The 20622-nt window shown below is 39.4% G+C and overlaps 1 protein-coding gene across 1 annotated transcript in view; it reads right to left on the reverse strand.

Moving 5' to 3' along the window:
* The window catches only part of eys (eyes shut homolog), a 163820-nt gene that overhangs the window by 70302 nt on the left and 72896 nt on the right, over positions 1-20622 (reverse strand). Inside the window, exons 28-33 of the mRNA XM_030747697.1 lie at positions 14047-14218; positions 13609-13687; positions 12971-13170; positions 8890-9014; positions 8194-8318; positions 7543-7756 (exon numbers count right to left, since the gene is read on the reverse strand). Coding sequence (XP_030603557.1) covers positions 7543-7756; positions 8194-8318; positions 8890-9014; positions 12971-13170; positions 13609-13687; positions 14047-14218 — 915 coding nt within the window. The remainder of the gene's footprint in view (positions 1-7542; positions 7757-8193; positions 8319-8889; positions 9015-12970; positions 13171-13608; positions 13688-14046; positions 14219-20622) is intronic.

A 20622-nucleotide genomic window follows, 5' to 3' on the forward strand; every position in this document is an offset into this window, starting at 1 on the left:
TGGGCAATTACGGGGTATTTCAGTAAAAGTTCCACTGCCCGCAAGCTTATTGGGGGTAGAGACGCTGACAGCCTTAAAAGACTGACTGAGACTACAATTGGAGAAAAGCATTAGGGGTGCTCATGCTCAATATATTTCTCATTTGAACGAAATATTGCAATTTGTTGCAGAAAAGTCAAACCAGAGAGCCTGTTAAAATGAAAAGCGTTACTGGATGCACCTGTCTCATGCTCTATTGGCCTTATCTTATAAAAAAAATAATTAACTAGATAAATCAGAAACACTCCTTTAAAGTTGTTGCAATCATTAATCGGGCCACTGCAAGTGAGACCTTTATCAATATTTGTTAGATGTCAAGTCCTAATAGGGCAGACCTCCTTTGATCTGACAGCTTTCCCCTTAGGACATTTGGCAAATAAGCTAACCTAAATACCTCCATTTTCTTTGGAGAGAAGTGTGGCCAATACCCTGAGGAAAATCACATGATAACCAAAAGTAAGAATTGTAAGGAACAGACCTACTGCGATGTGCGAATTAATGAGGATAAATGCATGCAGCAACAATGCGGTGCTGTCTACTGCTTCATTCCTGACAATGGGGTTTGCCAGTGCTGATGATGGAAAATTACCCCTCAGAGACAAAGCTATTCATTAATTTTAAAGCCTTGTTTAGTCTGATGTAGTCTTTGATGCAGTCTGAGGCTGCTGCCAGGAGGCAGTATCATGCCTCATTAGCAGTTAGCTTCAGCCTTTTCCTTCAAAGGTCTCCTGTTTTTACCACTACCTTACACTCTCATACCAGTTTATTATTATTATTTTTTTGCAGATGCCTCAAGGAACTAGTCATGCTAAATCTAAATTGTAAATGTACACAATCCAAACTGTGTCTTATATTCTCTCACTTTCATTTCTTGATAATAAACTGTAAGTTTGATGGCCCTGGGTCTAGGACCCAGGGTTTTCTTGTTTTTGGACATACGGATGCTGTTTTTGATTCTTAGTTAGATATCTATGTTCTGTTTGGGGTTATTGTTCAGTTGTATCTAATTTCTTGCTTCTGTGATTATCATTTCCCTGCGTTTCCTCTGTTTGCCTGATTCCCTGATGTTTCCGTCTGTTTTTGTCTCTCTGTGTCTGTGTGGTTTCTGTGTCAAGTTCAAGTGTCTCAGTTCTGAGTCCTGGTCTTTGTATTTAGTCATTTCCTGTTTTACTTTGACAGTCTGTTGTATCTTGTGCTCTGTATTCAGTTTTGCTTCCTCTGTCTTGTTAATGTGATTCTGTTCATCTGTTTTCCCCGGTGTGTCCCATCCCCTGCTGGGCAGGTTAGATCAGAGATTGCTTTTAGTGTTTCACAGTCTGAGAAAATAGAATGTTTGCATTTTAGAATCTACACACCTAGAGACTGGCACAGACAGTACCGAATGTTTTTGGTTCTGAAACTGTGGATGGTGGAGCTTTTTCTGTTCCACTGAAACTATCTTGTATCCTTGGACCCTGCAGTTCTAGCCCCCTATTCGTTCTGTGGATGTGTTATGTTATGAGTGGTTAACTGGAGCATGCAAGGAATACAAGGAAGCTGTTGTCTTTCCTTGGCTTTTAGACTCCCTGCACAGATTAGTAAGTGATTTTCTGGTCACCACTTTCACCCACCTACTGAGACTATGTGCTGTGCACCTGTCTGTACCCCTCTAGAGACTGCTGCTCTAGCCAAAACCACCACTGAGCCTGATCTCCCTGCACCTAAACCTGTTCCTTGGGTGGGGGTGGCTAGGGCCCTGCCTCACTCCATGTCACAAATCACCTGAGGAACCTGAACTGGAGCTGCAGCAGCCCCAGTCATGAGAGGAGACGTCTGTGTGCCCTGCACAGCAGCCCCAGTCATCACCCAAGTCATCAGTCTCTACAGTCATCAGAGCCAGAGTTGTCAGAGTCACCACAGTCACCAGCGCCACTGGCATCAGAGCCTGCAGTTCCTCCGTCACATCAGTCATCCCCACCTTCAGCGTCTGCAGCTTCAGTTCTTCATGCTCCTCCAGTGTCTTCAGCCGCACCAGCCGCTACGCCACAGTCCTCATCCATGCCAGTGGGTCTGAGGCTGATGGGTCCCAATCCGCCCAAGAGTCCTGGGCCATTGCCCAGGGAGCCAACATTGCCTATGTCTTGGTTGTCCCGTCACCTTTGATGTCCGCCCCTAGAGGGTTTCGTCATCCGTTGACCCTAGGAAGGGTCTTGCCTTCCTCGTCACCGGCCACTATTGGTGTCCCATTGCTTTCTTCAATGCTGGCCTACTGCCAAGCCACCAAAGGGTCTCTGCTGTTGACGTCGGGCTTCTGCCATGTCACCTGAGGGTCTTCGCCAACCACCAGAGGTGTTCCATCACTTTTGCCCTCGCCAGCCTCCAGTCATCCACCAGAGGTGTCCCAGTGGCTACCTGTCAAGGCTCCAGAGAGCCTTCACCACCAGCCACACAGCCCTTCTCCAGAGCTCGTCCGTCTCCACAGCTGGCTCCACAGTCAGCCTCCAGGATGTCTTTGCCTATACCGCTGGCCCTCCGGCTGGCCTCCAGAGTATCTGTGCCTTTGCTGTTGGCCCCATGACCAGCCTCTGCGTTGATGGGGCAGCTGGCCTCCAGATCTGCCCCATCAACGCCGTTGGCCACGTGGGTGGCCTCAAGATCTGCCTCATCCATGCTGCTGGCCCCCGGCAAGCCTCCTGAACTGCTTCATCTCACTGCTTGCCATGTGGCCGCCCTCCTGAACTGCCTTGTTTCTGCTGCTGGTCCCACGGCTGGCCTCCTGAACTGCTATGCAATTGAAAGGCTGTTGGTTTGACTCCCACCAGAGTCACTGTTTTCAAGGGGAAAACCTTCAAGGATTGTGTACAGCTCCTGCTACACATAAATCACCTGTCACACTGTGTTACATGACAGTAAAGTTTCTTCTTCTTTCTTTTTTTTTAACACTGTTAACATACTGCTGACCAAGGAGTTTGCCACTTCTGGGAATATTACTCGATACAAATCTTTCAGATCAGATTTAATTTGGGTCCATCTTAATACATGATCATAAAGAAGGTTAGAAAATTGTCATGAGTCATACTTGATGTAACACAGAATGGTGGATCACCATGCTGCAGCATAAAGTGTAGGTGGAGGCCAGACAGGTTAAAGCACAAGATATTCAACTACAAAAATATATTTGGAGTAAATGTGAACTTAAGATCACTTAATAGGAGGATAGACTCTCGGCAGCGAGATTTAATTGATATAGACTTAATGTCCCATTTATTTAAAAAAGGCAGAATATAAGTCCTGTTTTGTCCCTGATTTATTGGCTAAAGTAATAGACTGACTGATTGAACTTGTCACAGGACAGAGATATAATACTGCTGAGGACCATTCTGGGACCTCTGCAATTTCAGAGCCTTGAGGGAAGGCAAAAGGTCATTGTGTACTTGGGAAAATTGGCAGAACATAGCTTATATTGAATACATGCAATATAAGAAGCCTTAGTTTAATGTATGTATACTTTTGGGATACACAGAGGAACTGAATCCTAAATATAATGTGTTTTTAAATGTAATGTCTAATTATATCTCTGTTGTCTGGTTTTAAAAATAACTCATACAATTATGTCAATGCACTACACTGACAGTTACTGTACAGACGCAGAGGCCATAAACTGCAGTTGAAATGATAAATTTAGACACTGCCTTTCTCATCTCACTGAGCCTTTTTCTTATGAATATTCATAACTCTGCACATCTTGTGAATGTCAATATGACTCACTAGCGAAGCTGTGTCACTGAATATATCAGAATAGTTATAGGCGTACTTATCATGTACTGTCATCTAAATTACAAACAAGCTGAGGTTAAAAAAAAAAAAAACAAAAAACAAAAAAAACAAGACATAAATGTGTGCCACTCAGAACAAATGCATGTGCGTTAAAATGAAGATTAACAAGGTGACTGCCTCGAGACAGGCACTGCATGTTTGAAGTGATTAACTTTTCAGTCATCAAGTTGATTTTGAGGAACTTGAGTAATTTCAGTTTTGCTACATGTGGCAGGAAAAGATAACAGCTTCACCTGTGCTGTAGTGATCACTTCAAGGAAAGTCAACCAAATCGTGGCTTAGCCGCAGTAAGCTTCCCTCCACCAGCAGTGGCCTTTCTAGATTCTCATCAATTCCCAGAGTGTAGAGAATAAATACTGTGCAGCTCATTATTGCACGTGGAATGAGAGGGAAAATAAAAAAAATAAAAAAACAAACAAAAATCCCAGAAGACAATCACCTCATTCCATAAAGTTTTGTTGTTGTTGCTACTACTGCTTTAAAACTAAATTGAATTTGTTTGTTTTTTTTTTTTATATCAAAATTAAGGTGAAAATAAGCATCTGCTAACAATATTAATATGTTCTTTAGTTTGCAAGAAATTATATCATTTGATTTCCATGTACCATATTAACTGTCCAATCTATGTTTAAATTCCCATTGACTTCATATATTTCAGAGGTTGGGGAGCAGCTTTCGGTTTAAAGGAGCACTGTCTGAATCTATTTCAAGCAGCACCAAGGGCACTGCATGTGTTTAGATGGTGACCTAGTTAGATAAACTCATGAGTTTCTGGGTCCTCTTACTTTAAAACTTATTTACCTTCATTATGCACGTATCATACAGTATGTAAAAGAGGTGGTTGGGTTTGTTTTTCTTTACCACTGATTGGTGTTTATATTTAACCCTTTCTAAACTAATGCACTGGATGAGGGCTGGATCAGGTGCAGCAGGGAGGACTCCATTATGTTTGGCCCACAGTGATTTTCAGAGTGCCGCACTGAATTGGTTCAAGCTTGTCTGTGTTCAATAGGTGTGTTTTACAGTTCTGTGAACAGTTTCAAAGGGAGACAGACCTCATCTGTCATAGAGTGACAATCTGCCCAGCGTTCCGAATTCCTCCCCTCACATAGATGACTGAATCCAATACCAACAATATATATCATATTGTGTTCTGTGTCGATCATTTGAGTGTTAAGGGATATAGCCCGAAATAATGATTGGACTTGTTACTCTTTGAAATGACTGTTCTCAAATAAAAATAGAAAGGGTACTTTAGTGGCAAATACGAAACTAGATTTCAGCAAGATTTATTTTTCCACCACAGCTGCACGAAGTATAACAAGCTCTAAATCAAACCAAATATATCGTCGCCTGCCATGTTCCAAAGACTCCAAAATCACATTTGGAGTGCCAGCTTAGTGGGAGTCTCCCTGCTTTGGAAACTGGCAAAGCTTGTGTTTTGTAGGAAGGACAAGGGAAGGATAGATTTGTAATTTGTCAGAAAACCAACCATCAGTACAAATTAATTGCTGTAATGGCTTATCATTTTAAATAATTTAATGTCACTTTTTTTAAAAGACACAACGTTAATGGAAGTAATAGCATAGTAATGGGTGCTATGACTCGATTGAGAAGTGCTAATTTAAGTTGATACACTGCCATATTTGAGTGGAACTACCATTAAGATTCCATGCTTAATTTCTGAGTCTGTGCGTTGAACTCTAAATATAACACAATAAAATTGATGATCATATTCACCTGAGGTTCTTTTATGAAAAGAAACACATGAGAAGTATATAGAACCATCCAAAAATAAATAAAATAAATCACACAATTAGGGCAAAAAAGCTAAAAGTTTAGAAACCAATTTGAACTGAAGCAAAAGGGAAACACTAAATGTTTACAGCCTTTCAAGTTGCTCATTTGGCTTTCACAAACACCCAAACTACATTTGGAGATTATAAGGATACTGCGGCATCCATCTTCACAGAGCTCAGGGGAGTACTCAAATATTTTACTTTAAAAAAAGCAATACAGCAATGGCAAAATACTTCACTATAAGCAAAAGTGCTGCAGTAAAAATAAGCAATGAATCATTGTTAAACAACTCCTTCCTCTGTAATGACATATCAAGTTTTTACATGGTATCATATTATTTTAAATACTCACCAGTCACTTTGTTCAGCATACCTGTTCAACTGCTTGTTAACACAAATATCAGCCAATCACAAGCAACTCAATGCATTTAGGCACGTAGATATGGTCAAGACAACACGCTGAAATTCACACTGAGCATCAGAGTGGAAGAAAAGATGACTTAAGTTACTCTGAATGTGCCAAATGGGCTGATCTGAGTCAGAAACCGCTGATCTACTGGGATTTTCATGCCCAGTCATCTCTAGGGTTTACAGAGGATGGTCTAAAAAAGAGAAAATATCCAGTGAGCAGCAGTTTACTGGGTGAAAAGGCCTTCTGGATGCCAGAGGTTAGAGGAGAATGGCAAACCTTTAAGTTTTAACCTTGGTTGCTACAACCAAGGTATGCAGAGGAGCATCTAGGAAAGCACAACGTGTAAAACCTTGAAACAGCAGAAGACCACACTGGGTACCACTCCTGTCAGCTAAGAACAGGAAACTGAGCCTATGATTCACACTGGCTCACCCAAATTGGACAACAGAAGATTAGAACAATGTTGCCTGGTCTGATGACTCTTAATTTCTGCTGCATCATTTGTATGGTAGGGTCAGAATCTGGTGTAAACAACATGAAAGCATGGATCCATCTTGTCTCTGGCCTCAACAGTTCAGGCTGGTACTTGTGTTGTAGTGGTGTGTGCAATATTTTCTCGCCACATTTTTGGCCCCTTAATACCAAATGATAAAGTCTACCTGATTATTGTTGAGTGCACATCTTCGGATGGCTGCTTCCAGCAGGATAACACATCATGCTCAAATCATCTAAGAATGGCCTCCACAGTCACCAGATCTAGAGCATTTTTGGGATGTGGTGGAATGGGAGATTCCATCGTGAATGTGCAGCTGAGCTGCGCAAAGCTATCATGTCAGTATGGACCAAAATCTCTGAAGAATGTTTCCAATTCTTGTTGAATGTATGCCATCAAGAATGAAGACAGCACTAAAAGCAAAAAGGGGTCCAACACAATGCTAGCTAGGTGTACCGACTGAAGTGGCTGGCGAGTGTATATTATCGTCAATGTCACGTAGCGAAGTAAAGATTGTTTGGTTCTGTGGTTTCCACAGATGTGAGGGGTAGGAAAGAAGAAAATGCATCTTTTTTTTTCTCTTTTACATGCATAACGGAATTATGTATTTCATTTTTTAAAGCTTTATTTAGAGAAACATTAAATCATCATGTATCTTTAAGGATGTATTTACATTTACATTCTTTGAGGAAAGTGTCAGTTTAGTGAAACTGCTTGCAACTCCTAGACATCTAAAAAGTGTCAGAAACTACTGGCTTTCTCCTTAGCAATGGATTTTTCATAAGCTCATTGTGTGCTATGTTTACGTAAAACCTTTATCTGAAAAATAGCTTGTAATTATAGCTGTCATAGAAATGTAGTGGACTGGAAAACACTACTCAGTGACACGAGGGGGAGTATAAAGTAGTATAAAATCTACTTCTACTACTTCACTAACTCCCACCACCACATGTTCTCACATGCATGGACAGTGTGGTCCATACCTGTGGACCCCTCAGCTGTTGGTGTTGGGAAGAGTGTTGGCAATGGCACTCTGGGTGTGGAGCTGCGAGTGATGTTCTTGACTGCAGTCGCCAAGGGAACAGGTTCCATAACGGGAGGCAGGCAGCTGACCTTGTTGATGCCATCTACACAGGAAAATGCTTCTGGACACGGATTCAGCAGGCAATCATCATAGTTGTGCTCACAGTTACTCCCCTGTGTATGTGGAGATGTGGAGATACTAAGTGGAATGCAATGTTTACAGCTTGAATAATAGAATACGCTGATATTATGTAATAAAAAACAGGGCTGTTAAAACTTAAAAAAAGACAATAAACCAACAAAGTCAGATGATTTTTCTTTTATGTGCAACATTTAAATAGAAAATGTCTTTTTTTTTTTTCTTAACCAGTTTTTATGGGCTTTAAGTTGTTCATACAGTGTAGCGGTGTGGTAGCACAAAATATATGTCAGCATATCTTTCTCCTGCATTAAAAAGTGCATAAGTAAATGATTTGAGCATAAAAATGAAGAAATGCAGTTAGAAAGTGGCAAAAGGATTCAAGAGCTGAAGGTGCAGGTAACTTTTTAATGAAAAAAAAAAAGGAGAGAAACACCACAATGTATATAGAGGATAAGGTGGAGAGGCTCACCACAAATCCAGGACGACAGAAACAGGTGTAGCCATAGCCTGGATCATTCTGAATGCATATCCCCTGGTTGCAGGGCTGTGGAAGGCACTCATTAATGTCATCCTCACAGTGAAGGCCTGTCCAACCTGCCAGGAACAAAAGCCCACAGAGTGCCGTGGTGAGCCCAGGCTCTCCCACTTCCACCCTCTGAAGTGAATATCAATCAGATTCTCTTACATTGATTTGCTTCTTTTTGGGTTCACACACATACATAGACAAGAAAAGGCTTTCACTAAAGAGTAAGATGCCACATACATTTTAATGAGCAGAGGCAGTATCGTCTTTTTATCACTGTCTTTTTTAGTACTGTATGACTACAAATTTCTCCCTGGAGAAAAGGGGATGACTTTTGAATGGCTTTGAGGTACTAAAACTATGTAGGCAGTATGGTAACAGTTTGTGCAGCCTCTTTTAATCAAATATGGGCATTTTATAAGTATTAAGGTGGTTTTCATATCAACTGTACTCTACCACATGTGGGAAAGTTCACTTCAAAATATGTCTTGCCATCTAAGCCTGTGTTTTAGTAATCTTACTCATGAGCTACAAATGTTGCCTGCAAAAGGTCTTACAAAGTGAAAAAAAAATAGCAGCTTTGGTTGCCTCATTTAAAAAAAAAAAAAATTGAGAAATTCACAGGATAACTGAGTGACTCACCTGACCTGCAGTGGCAGATGTAGCTATTAATAAGATCTTGGCAAACTGCACCATTGTGGCAGGGAGCTGAGCAACATTCGTTAACATCCACTTCACAGAAATCCCCCGTGAAACCTGGCGGACAGCTAAGAAAACATCATACTTTAAAACCTGTGAGGCTGTCTCACACTGCTGTCATTTCCTTCTTGTGGGTTTGACACGTTGTATCCTAGAACTGTTTTTGTTATTACTTTAAAAAAAAAAAAGTACTGCAACTTTTTTCTGTGTGTAGGTTGTGGGTTCTTTTTCAAATTTTTACTATTTATACCAGGCAAACACAACTTTGTGCATTTCATTAAAACAGGAATGAAACAAGCTACTACGATACTGAATAGAATAAATCAGCTCATTTCCAAGATATTAGCAGAACTCATTATGCTGGAAATGAGCACAACAGGTCCACTTTAAGAAGCACACTCTTGGCTGCTTAGCTGACTGCTGTCAAACCAAGGATACTATTTGATAATTCATGTTTGGACTAAATCAGCATGGATTTCCACATGCTACAACCTCAAGTATTAATTCATTTCTCTTACAAAACCAGAAGGTCACTGTGACAGTGCAGACCCTGACCAAGACCAAAACTCTAATCCAATATTATAGTCATTTATTCAAAAATAATAAATAAAATCACTTCAGAATCACATAAAATAAATGGCACTATTGTGTATTAGAACTTTGCAACACATGTTTTGCTACAGCTGGTTTCAGCTAAGTGGGGCCCGTTTAGGGAGTTTTAGCAAATCTAATGTTTGTCATCATTTGGTGGCCCCCTAACAGCCAGGAGAGCCCAAACAGATGACTGAAATTTCTGCTCACCAACTGCTCATATAACTGAATTATAGGGGTTCCATGAAAATCAGACAGGTTGTAATCTTCTCAAATGTTTCCACACTTTTGAATCTGTCCCCTTAACTGAGTGGGCCACTTTGACTGGCACAGCAACATCAAACAGCAGCTTGTTGATTAATAAATGATCAGCGGGTGGGGATAACACTGAAATCAAGCTGTGCACTGAAAATAAGCAGGCACAATAACTTGCATGTATTTTGTCCATTTTACTTCAGTGCGTCACAATGTTGTCATGGCTGCACATTAGAGTCAGTTTAGCAAAAGTTTAGATTGATTCATCTGATATGTTGGTCTCTAGGGAAAACTAATCCCCTCCCCCATGGAAATCAGCTAGAGTGGAGGCAATGCCAGACTATGTAAGAGGAAGTGTAAGAAGTGGACAGGCAAGTAATCCTACACTGAAAACATAACCTTGGTGGAGGTAAGTATTTCTTTCTAAGTACCAAAAGACACACTGCAAAAACTGAAATTAATTTGCAGATGACATTCTGGACATTATTTAAGAGGAAAATTCAGCAGTGCATAAACCCCACAGGTATTCAAAGTAAAAATATGAAGGTGTGGTAATTGCTTGAGTTTGTGAATTGCACAGAATAAGCTACACCTCGAGCAAAGAGAGGTGCCGTTCAATTCTGCGGCCGTCATCCCTACTGGCTTTAAGATTTGTACAAGAGCAGTCATTTTCCAAATGAACAATGAGCCAGATCACGCATCGGAGCTGCCTGAGGCCAAGGAAGCCCAAGGTCTGCTGACTCACATGGATTCCCAATTCACAGTCACCACACCTCAAAACCACTGAACATCTCTGGGAAAAATTTGACAACAGAAAATGTTACACATGCCGAACAATGAGAAAGAAACGTGGCAGCATCCCAAAACTGTCCCAGTGAATGCTAACAAACGTATGTTGTGTTCATGAGGCTTTAAATCCTGTTTTGATAATGTCACTTCTGTTGCAAACTGCTATCTGTAAAGCCCAGTCCATGTAATCATGTAGCAGTAGAAAATGGGCAAAGGGTTTAATGCATGACCTCTTGGCTGACCATCATTACAGATAGAATAGAGTGGTTTTGAAACCCATTTCCTGAGCTGTTGAACAAGTGATGCTTACCACTTTATACATAACATGCAAATATAACAACACTCTGTAAAAGAGCTACTTTGGACAAGAAACTACAGCATGACTGATTTTATAATTAAGTCAATCATCCTGTTTATTAGCCTAATCAGGCTCTTTCTATTCAAGTGGACCCCCTCCACCCCAGACACCAATAACATAAGCTTGGAAATGTACTCAGAAACTGAAACTAATCTGTGAGCTAACACAGGAAAACTAGAACCAAATCTGTTAATGTAAAATTACTACAACTGTCAGGATTTACTAAAGAGCTACAGTGGCAATTACACAACTCAAAGTCATGGCAAGAGTTACATTTATGGCTGATCTTACTGCATTCATATTTGCAGGAGTTTCCCTTTCAAAGTGCAAAATTTTAGCAAGAGCTTGGAGTTTTGCAACAGCTGATACTGCTGTGATAGAATAAGTTTTAACTTATTTTTAATGCCATACTCAAATCTGTGAATATGGTGGCAAAGCTTTGGGTTTTAAGCTCTAAATCTAAAGACTTTCCAAAGGACACCAAAACGTCGCCTGTGGAAAACTCGAATGAAGTTCAGTTACTTAGCGGGGCAAATTAGCACAAGTACGCAAGTGCAAAACTGCTCAGATGGGAGTGGAAAGTTCTGCAGGCGATCGACTAATAATGAAAGACTGAGCCAGTTAATGTCATTAATAACTAATACGTTTTTGTATTAGTTATTATTACACAGAGCGGTTCACAGTGATTGGCTGTTTCATGTTATTCTTCACACCCACATGTCAGCAGTACAGTTTTATACAGCAGACTTGTTTGTAATAAAGCATCCCTGCTGTGCATAACTAGAAGTGGGTGTATAGATTACCTTTGCCCTTAGTGTACACATTTATCTGTAAATGCACAGCATACATTGCCTCCTCGCAAAATACACACAAATAAACCTTAAATGAAAGCAGCGTCATAAAAACTGCTGCGCTGAGGCATTTTACAGTCCAGTGCCTCGATATAATGCTCAAAAAGTGCAGCAACATATCTGGAGTTGCGGTTGTCGTTGTCACATAAATCATGACACTGAGCATATAGCAGCACATCAGCAAAAGGTTAGACAACGTAATTAACTGCGAGGCACGCAGGGAGCGGCTGTGTCAAATCGGCACACTCTTACTACATACACCTTGTAGTCAGATACACTCCATCACTCCAGGGATGTCATGCCAGCAATTAAAAAGTAATGATTCATTTTCTACTGCTACACTTTAAGACAGAACAGATGTAATGCAGCATTATTATTCTGAGACAAGGTTTTTTGTTTGTTTTTTCTTTACAGTGCAGCAAAATCATGACACTGATTCGAATAGTCAGAAATGCAATATAAGATCCATCCATCCATTCTCTTCCTCTTATCCTCCTCTTATCCTCACATTCATACCTATGGGCAATTTAGAGTGACCATTTAACTTAACCCCACTAACTGCATGTCTCTGGACTGTGGGAGGAAACCCACACAGATACGGGGAGAACATGCAAACTCCACACAGCGAGAGGCCCGGGCCAAGGTGGACTCAAACCCAGACCTTCTAGATGTCATTCTAGCTGTGAAGCATGCCACCGTGCCGCCCGCAATTTAAGATTTTAAAAATATTTTTACATTTTATCAGTTAATCTGTGACGCTGAAGCTACCCAGTGAACATGACCAGTTCAATAAGCTCCACTCTAAAGTTAGTTAGCCAAACACACTAATGATTGAAGGTAAGCTGTTAACATTAGAGTATATAAATGTCAAATATTCCTTTCAGTAGCACCATACATAAATGATCAGAGAAATCCAAAGCTTGCCAGGGCTGCCATGCTTTGATATGGCTGTATAGCTATAACAGGTCAAGTGCAATTCACTTGAGGGGTTTAGCAAATGCTCAATTAAAATCTGAGTATGTTGGTTTTAGATGTCAGTTTAAAAGCAATACATGTGGAACAATCAGCAGGGTAACCTGCTGCACATTCAGCTGACAATATCTGAATCCAAGGACGACCTTTCAATGTTATTTCATAAAACAATAGAGGAAAAAATAAAATATACAGTGAGCAAATTCACCTGCACGTAAAGTTTGATCCTTCACCATCATTGCAGGTGGCTCCATTGAAACAAAGCGAGACATTAAAAGTGGCGTCTTTGCAGACATCTACATCATTTTCACAAGTTTTCCCCGTGTAGCCGACCTGGCAGAAGCATACGTATTTATCAATGAGATCGACACATGAGCCTCCATTCAGACAGGGACCGCTGGCACAATCCTGTGGATGAGAAGACACCAAACATTCACAGGAGTGACACACTGTGGCAACAAGAGAACAGATGAAACCATAAAAAGCATGATTATCAATGTAAAGTACATAAGGGGTGATTAAATAATAATAATAAAAAACTTTGAGAATTTTAGAGAATGGTTAGTAGTTAAAATGCAGATGATCAGATTATTGATTTCACAGAGACCTTGTAAGCAACTCGATGTTTTATCACTAGAGTCCAGCACAAAGCTGTGGCTTGGATCAATTAGGCATTAAGCTAAGCAATTCCTTTTTATCATATGATTGTGGTTGTTCAATTGACTTATCTTGTAAGAATGTCAATAAAGTTAAAGATACCACAGGCCACACCACCTCAGAGCTCACACAGTTCTCCTGACGTGTCTCTACAACACACAGCTGGTTTATTAATTAAACTCAACTCACATCGATGTTTGTTTCACATCTGCTGCCGGTCCATCCAGATTCACAGAGACAGGTGTATGAATATATTCCATCGACACAGCTGAGAAAACGACAACAGACAAGGTCAGAACTGATTCATCTAAATTATAATGCTGTATGAGATGAACTAAAAAGCATTTATTTGTGCAGGTCTTTCACTGTATAGTTCATGCAGAACCCCTGGAGACAGATATTATCTTTCTAATGAATTAGTAATTCTCCTTCAAAAGAATTAATGGCTATAATTTAGACACCACTGAGACAACCTGTAAGTGCATTACATTAGCTCTTTACAACAGGCGACATATGTCTCCACTCGCTGCGTTGGCAAGGAGTATAATTAAAAATAATTCCATGCTACTGCTGCACAATTTGCTGTGTTTCTGTTTAAATGATGGAGGGAAAAAAAAAAATCTGTACCTCCCATGAAGGCAAGGTGTTGACATGCATTCGTCAATGTTGGTCTCACAGTGGAGCCCAGTGAAGCCAACCGCACACAAGCAATAGTGTTTATTAGGTGCATCAATACATTTTCCACTATTTTGGCACGGGTTTGAGGCGCACTCGTCGACATCAACTTCACAATGTGGCCCTAAGAGATTACACGAAAAAAAACCAAACATCTCTTTAGTGATTCTTTCAAGTCATGTTTGAATTTTATCTTCTAACCCTGTAAACATTCAAATACTTCTTGTTTTGTCTTCAGTGTTTTATCGAATATGTTCTGTCTATGTTTGCAGCACGTGGCAGTTGTTTATGTCTGGAATTGTTAATATGCCTGCTGCCCTGTTGGCCATGCCACTCCTGAAAAATACATTTTAAATCTCAATGAGACCTTTAATAAACAAATAAATAGAGGATTTAATAAACACTGGATATTCATTATCTAGGAACAACATTATGCACATGCACTCAAGAACTGTTTTCAACAGTGTTGCTAAAAATTCACATAGGGATGAACAACACTGGCTACTGTATGTTTATCACAATGCCAACAAAATGCAAATCATTAACTCTTTTTGGTATTTAGTTCTATGGCAAGGATAGACTTTATATATAGTATACAAATATTTGTTAGGAACAATTTATTGTTCGGCAGCAAAAACCACCACCTTTATCCTTCAGTGGCAACCATTGGGTTACATTCTCTTCTCAAGCAAAGTAATATTTATCTACAGAGGTAACCAAAATACCACAACAGACATACATACTGTATTTAGCCTAAAAACTGCCAAATTAAGCCTGTTTTAGGTTATTGCCAGATAAATTATACGATGCAGATTTATACAATACATAGAAAATCTCTCCTCACCTTGTGTTTTATGATGAGCATTTAGGGCTGGCAGAATTTTTAAACAATTCTGTCAATCGTTATCTGTCAAGACGTATTACCATTAGTATTAGTTGCCAACTCTGACAAAAGGCTAGCATTGCTGTGAAAATGATCCGCCTGAGTTAATAGGCAATTTTTTCTTTGAACCAATAACCATTTTAGATTATTTTCACATTTCTGCAAAATCTTTCAACAAACTTATTTTACACTTAAGCAAATTTAAAGCAAAGAATCTGCAGTTAATAGACTAAAGCCTTGAAGATTCAAAAGCTATTTCCTAACAGTAATGATCTTACTGTCCAGATAAAGCTGCCTCACCAGCATGTTTTCTCTCTCTGATCTGTTTGGTAAACTTTGATGCGCAGTGATCACAGGCTGGCAGTAATGGTAAACATGGCTGGGCTGTGTGCGTTGCATAAGAATTTCTGTTTTTTTTTTTTAATAAGTTATGTCTTGCTTCTATATCATTCTTGAATATATAACTTGAAAGTTTTTAATGCTTGCTCTGAAACACTTAATTCAAAGTGGCTCTAACTTGTTCCTCATGACCTTATTCGACAGCGGAACATCCTTCAGTTTCTTGTAAGCATTAACTTTAATTATTAGCATCCGGCTTCTCCATTAATAGCACCAAGTCAAAGCACAGAGCAGAAATATAGCTATTTATTGAAGTTATTTAAGTTTTAAACCTCTGTGTTCAATAAAATATCATGTGAACTCTGAGGGGTTATTGGATTTTAGAAGACAGGGCTTATGGGACTAATAAAACAGTTTGGTATATGGAGTGCGTAAAAAAGAAAAAAATATACCCGTGGATCTAAAACAAGAAGAAAAACAACACATAACTGACAATAAGGATGTGGTCCAATTTTGCCATTCTACTTTGTGAAAGTAAATATTTAGCAATTAAAATGTTACTGACAAAACAAGAGCTGAAACAATTACTTGATTAATCATTTTTTGGATAAACAGATAAAAAATCTTCAATAACTGGAATAAAAAAAAAAAAAAGCAAAACAGTGAAATTAGGCAAATGCCAATCACTACATCCAGCATCTCATTTGGAAGCATTTCTTTAATTTCTAATTAAATCACTTTGTGTTTTGTTCTGTTGATCAGATAAAACAAGCATTTCATTATCCATCCACCAATCCACCCACCCACCCATCCATCCATCCATCCATCCATCCATCCATCTTCTTCCACTTATCCAATTGTAGGTTGTAGGGCGAGAGGCGAGGTGCACCCTGTACAGGTCACCAGTCTGTTGCAGGGCTAACACAGAGAGACTGTTTGCATTCAGATTCACACCTATGGGCAATTTAGAATCACCAGTTAACCTAACCCCACTGACTGCATGTCTCTGGACTGTGGGAGGAAGCTGAAGTACCCAGAGAGAACCCAGCAGACACGGGGAGAGAATGCAAACTCCACACAAAAAGGCCAGATGGTGGGTTTGCATGCAGGACCGTCTTGCAGTGAGGCAGCAGTGACTGCTGCACCACCACGCTGCCCTATGATATATCACATAAGTAGAAAATACAATTTTCATTGTAACCTTAATCTCAACAATTGTTTACACTCGCCAGACACTTTATTAGGTACACATTGCTAGTAAAGGGTTGGACCACCCTTTTTGCCTTCAGAACTGCCTTCGTTCTTCATGGTATACATTCAACAAGGTGCTGGAAATGTTCCTGAGATTTTGGTCCATATTTACATGATATCGTCTCACAGTTGCTGCAGACTCATCACAACAGATCCATGATGTGAATCTCCGGTTCCACCACATCCCAAAGGTGCTCTACTGGACTGAGATCTGGTCACCGTGGAGGCTGTTTGAGTACAGTGAACTCATTGTCATGTTCCAGAAACCGGTTTGAGATGTTTTTGGCTTTGTGACTGTGGCTTTTGTTATACTGCTGGCAGCATCCATCAGAAGATTGGTACACTGTGGTCATAAAAGGATGGGCATGGTCAGCAACAATACACAGTTAGGCTGTGGGATTTAAACAAAGCTCTGTTGGTACTAAGGGGCCCAAACTGCACAAAGAAAATATTCACCACAGAATGACACAACCAGTCTGAATCATAGATAAAAGTGAGGATGGATCCATGCTTTCATGTTGTTTTCACCTAATTCTGACTGTAACATCTGAATGTTGCAGCAGAAATTGAGACTCTTTAAACCAGGCAATATTTTCCAGTCTTCTGGTGTCCAATTTTGGTGACCAAGTCTGAACTGTAGCCTCAGTTTCCTTTTTTTAGTTAATAGGAGGGGCACCCAGTGCGGTCTTCTGCTGCTGTAGCCCACCTGCTCCAAGGTTCGATGCTCTGTGCGTTCAGAGATGTTCTTCTGCATAACTTGGTTGTAATTAGTGGTTATTTAAATTAATGCTGCCTTCCTCTCAGCCTGAAGCAATCTAGCCATTCTCCTCTGACTTCTGACAACAGCAAGGCATTTTGACCCAGAGAACTGCGCTCACTGGATATTTTCTCTGTTTTGGACCATCTTCTGTGAACCCTAGAGATTGTTGTGTGGGAAAATCCTAAGAGATTAGCAGTTTCTGAAAGTCCTCAAACCAGGCTGTCTGACACCAACATTTGCATTTAAAGTCTCTCTAAATCACCTTTCCTCCTCATTCAGTTTGAACTTCAGCAGGTTATCTTGACCATGCCTAAGTCCACTATGTTGCTCCTTTGTGACTGGCTGATTAAACTGCTGTGTTACCAAGTGAGTGTATATTTACATCTATTTTCAGAATTTATATTATAACACACCCGTTTTATTTTTTCATAATAACAATAAGTATGATGTTAAAGTTACAATCAAATAAAATAAAATAATTTATTAGGAAAGGGCACTTTAAAATAATAAAATAAAACAAATACAAACCGATAATTTAAAGGTGTGAAATTTTCTCAAAGACCTGAAATAGCTGCTTCCATCTACACCAGACTTGAAGGGAAGTGATCCTAGAAACATAGTTTCGATAATCCAGGGTAGGGTAACATGCCTTCTCCAGTTTTCAAACATGACTACATTATTTCTTCATTAGACAGTAAAAGAAAATAGTGAAATTTAAAGTGGTTTTTTGGAGAAATCACTGAGAAAACACAAACTTATTTTTTTCATGTATTTTCTCGCTTCTGTAATAGCTACAAACAAAATTCCAAATGAAATCAAAGGGTTCTGGCTGGCTACAGACTACTAAAGCCAAGTGCAATGCAATTTGGGCGGTGTGTGCCCCTGAGAGGGTTCACTGAACTGCAGCACTGAACTAATGGAAAAGTGTGTCTTGTACTGTAAACGCTGATCATGCTGAGACTGCAGCACCCAGTGTCTACAAGGGCACAACCCCCCACGCAAACTGTGCAATCAGACACATTTAAGATAAGGCCGAATATTCAGCTTTAGCAAAGACTGTTGATAATATTCATTATTCATAAAAGGCAGCACAAAAATAGCATTCAGATCACAGACAACGCGAAGAGGAGGAGAGGGTTCAAGCTGGGAAGGAATCACCAGACAACATAAACTGACAAAATTAGTCCCCCCTCCTGCCAACAAATCAGAATACAAGTTGGGAAGACTCACTGATGATGTTTAGAGGAGTCTAAATTATAGCAGGTACTGCTTTACAAAAATGCACAGAAGTGACTTTTATGCAGAGGAATTAAAAATGAATGAATGTGTGGGGTATAATTCTAGATGCGGGGATTTTGTGATGTTATTTTTACTGAAGTGGTAAAAAGATTATTTAATACCCCTAAAATCTCTTCGGGACTTCCAGTAATCAAGAGATGAAAAATGACTAGTGACCCATCATTAATCATTTGGTTAGCTTTTCATTCGTGAGCCGAGCCAAATGTAAACATAGTGACAAGAGGAGCAAGAAACTATTTTGCCCCCTGTATTTATTCATGAAAGAGAATAAATAAACTGCCTCTTCTGTACACAAAATCTATCATTTTGTCTCGTTACTGAATGTAAAACGATTCATTTCTTGTGCCAAAGAGATGAGTTGTTTCATTTAGCCAAAAAGCAAAGCTGTGCAGCAGCAAGTAAATCTGTGACCGCAAAGGTAAAAACAACATTAAATAATGATGAAAGTTGAAATTTACTAAAGTTTCACAGTGTCCTTAAAAGTGATGATCATAATACTGATCATTGCCAGTATTATTATTAATACTATATATATAATTATACCTAAATGCAAGAATAAATAAAAAAACTGAAACACACACACACACACACACACAGGCACACACACACACACACACACACACACACACACACACACACACACACACACACACACACACAGGCACAGAGAGAACACACAGAAAGTCCTCAGCAGGTTTGACAGTGCTAACTACTTTGCCACCCAAATTAACATTACCTAACATTAATGTTCAAATTATGTAAACATAAACATACATACATACAACATAACAAAAGTAATTATGCACAGGGACAGGGCAATAAAACATTTACTGGTTGTTTGTGACTGCTAGTTTGCACAAAGCGATGCACAATTACATCGATTAAAAGCTACTCACAACTTGATTATCTATGAATAAAACATATGTTGGACTATTATTATGGCTTCATTAAAATCTGTTTTGGTGAATAAAATGTATTATTTGCTTAAATAGTTAAAAACATAATGAAAACTGAATGGAAAAACATAAACTGATGGCTCATGTGACAGTTTCTGATATTTCTACATATTAAAAATGAGAGATTAGTGGTTTGTATTTGATATATTTCCATTAATAAATGAATAAATGTTTGCACAGCATTGCATGTTGTCACATTAATAAGGAGTAAACACTACCAGCAAGTCCAGCCAGCAAGAGTTAGAATTTACTGAAGCCTTAACAGCAAACAACATTGCAAGGGCCAGAATATCATCATCCAGCAATGTGCTGACTGAGGAAACTGCAATAAAGTGCTGATTGCACTGTACCATCACTCAAGGGAACATGCTCACTAATGATGGGTGAAGAAGAGAAAAGGGAAGGTGACAAAGAGCGTGGAGAAACTCTGATTTATATAAACAAGATTACCAATTAATCATGTCACTGTAATGACCTTTGACCATAAAGAACACAGCACCTGTTAAGTGATACATTACTGGGATTCAAGAGACCTTTAAGCCAAATGTCCTAAATAATGATCTGACAGCAAAGATCGAGCCAGCTGCCAAGACTGACTTACATTATAAGACAGCATGTTTGCCAATATATACAGAATAAAATGGCGCTGTATACACAAATTAAGTTTAATAACATGTCTTATTGACCCAGTGAAAGCCTGAACTGTTAAGGAATGAGGAACACTTTCACATACAAAGCACAGATTCCATCTTAAACTAGTGAAACTCTTTACCATATGCATCATACAGCCTTTAGCATGCTTTTACAGGACCTGTAAAAATGTCTACAAAAGACAGATGCATCGAAGAAAATTCCACACAGGTACTGATTGAGGTGGGAATAAAGTGTCATTATAGCTTAACAACATCAAAAAAAAGTGGCCAGATACAGTGCCGGACTCATTTATTAGTAAGAGGCTTCAACTGTTACTATCAAAATGACTTTTGGCATTTGATATGCAAAAAATGTCCCCCTTTCTTCCCTCATGGCTAAAGCAAATA

The sequence above is a fragment of the Archocentrus centrarchus genome, chromosome 15, assembly GCF_007364275.1.
Source record: "Archocentrus centrarchus isolate MPI-CPG fArcCen1 chromosome 15, fArcCen1, whole genome shotgun sequence".
NCBI classification, from domain to species: domain Eukaryota; kingdom Metazoa; phylum Chordata; class Actinopteri; order Cichliformes; family Cichlidae; genus Archocentrus; species Archocentrus centrarchus.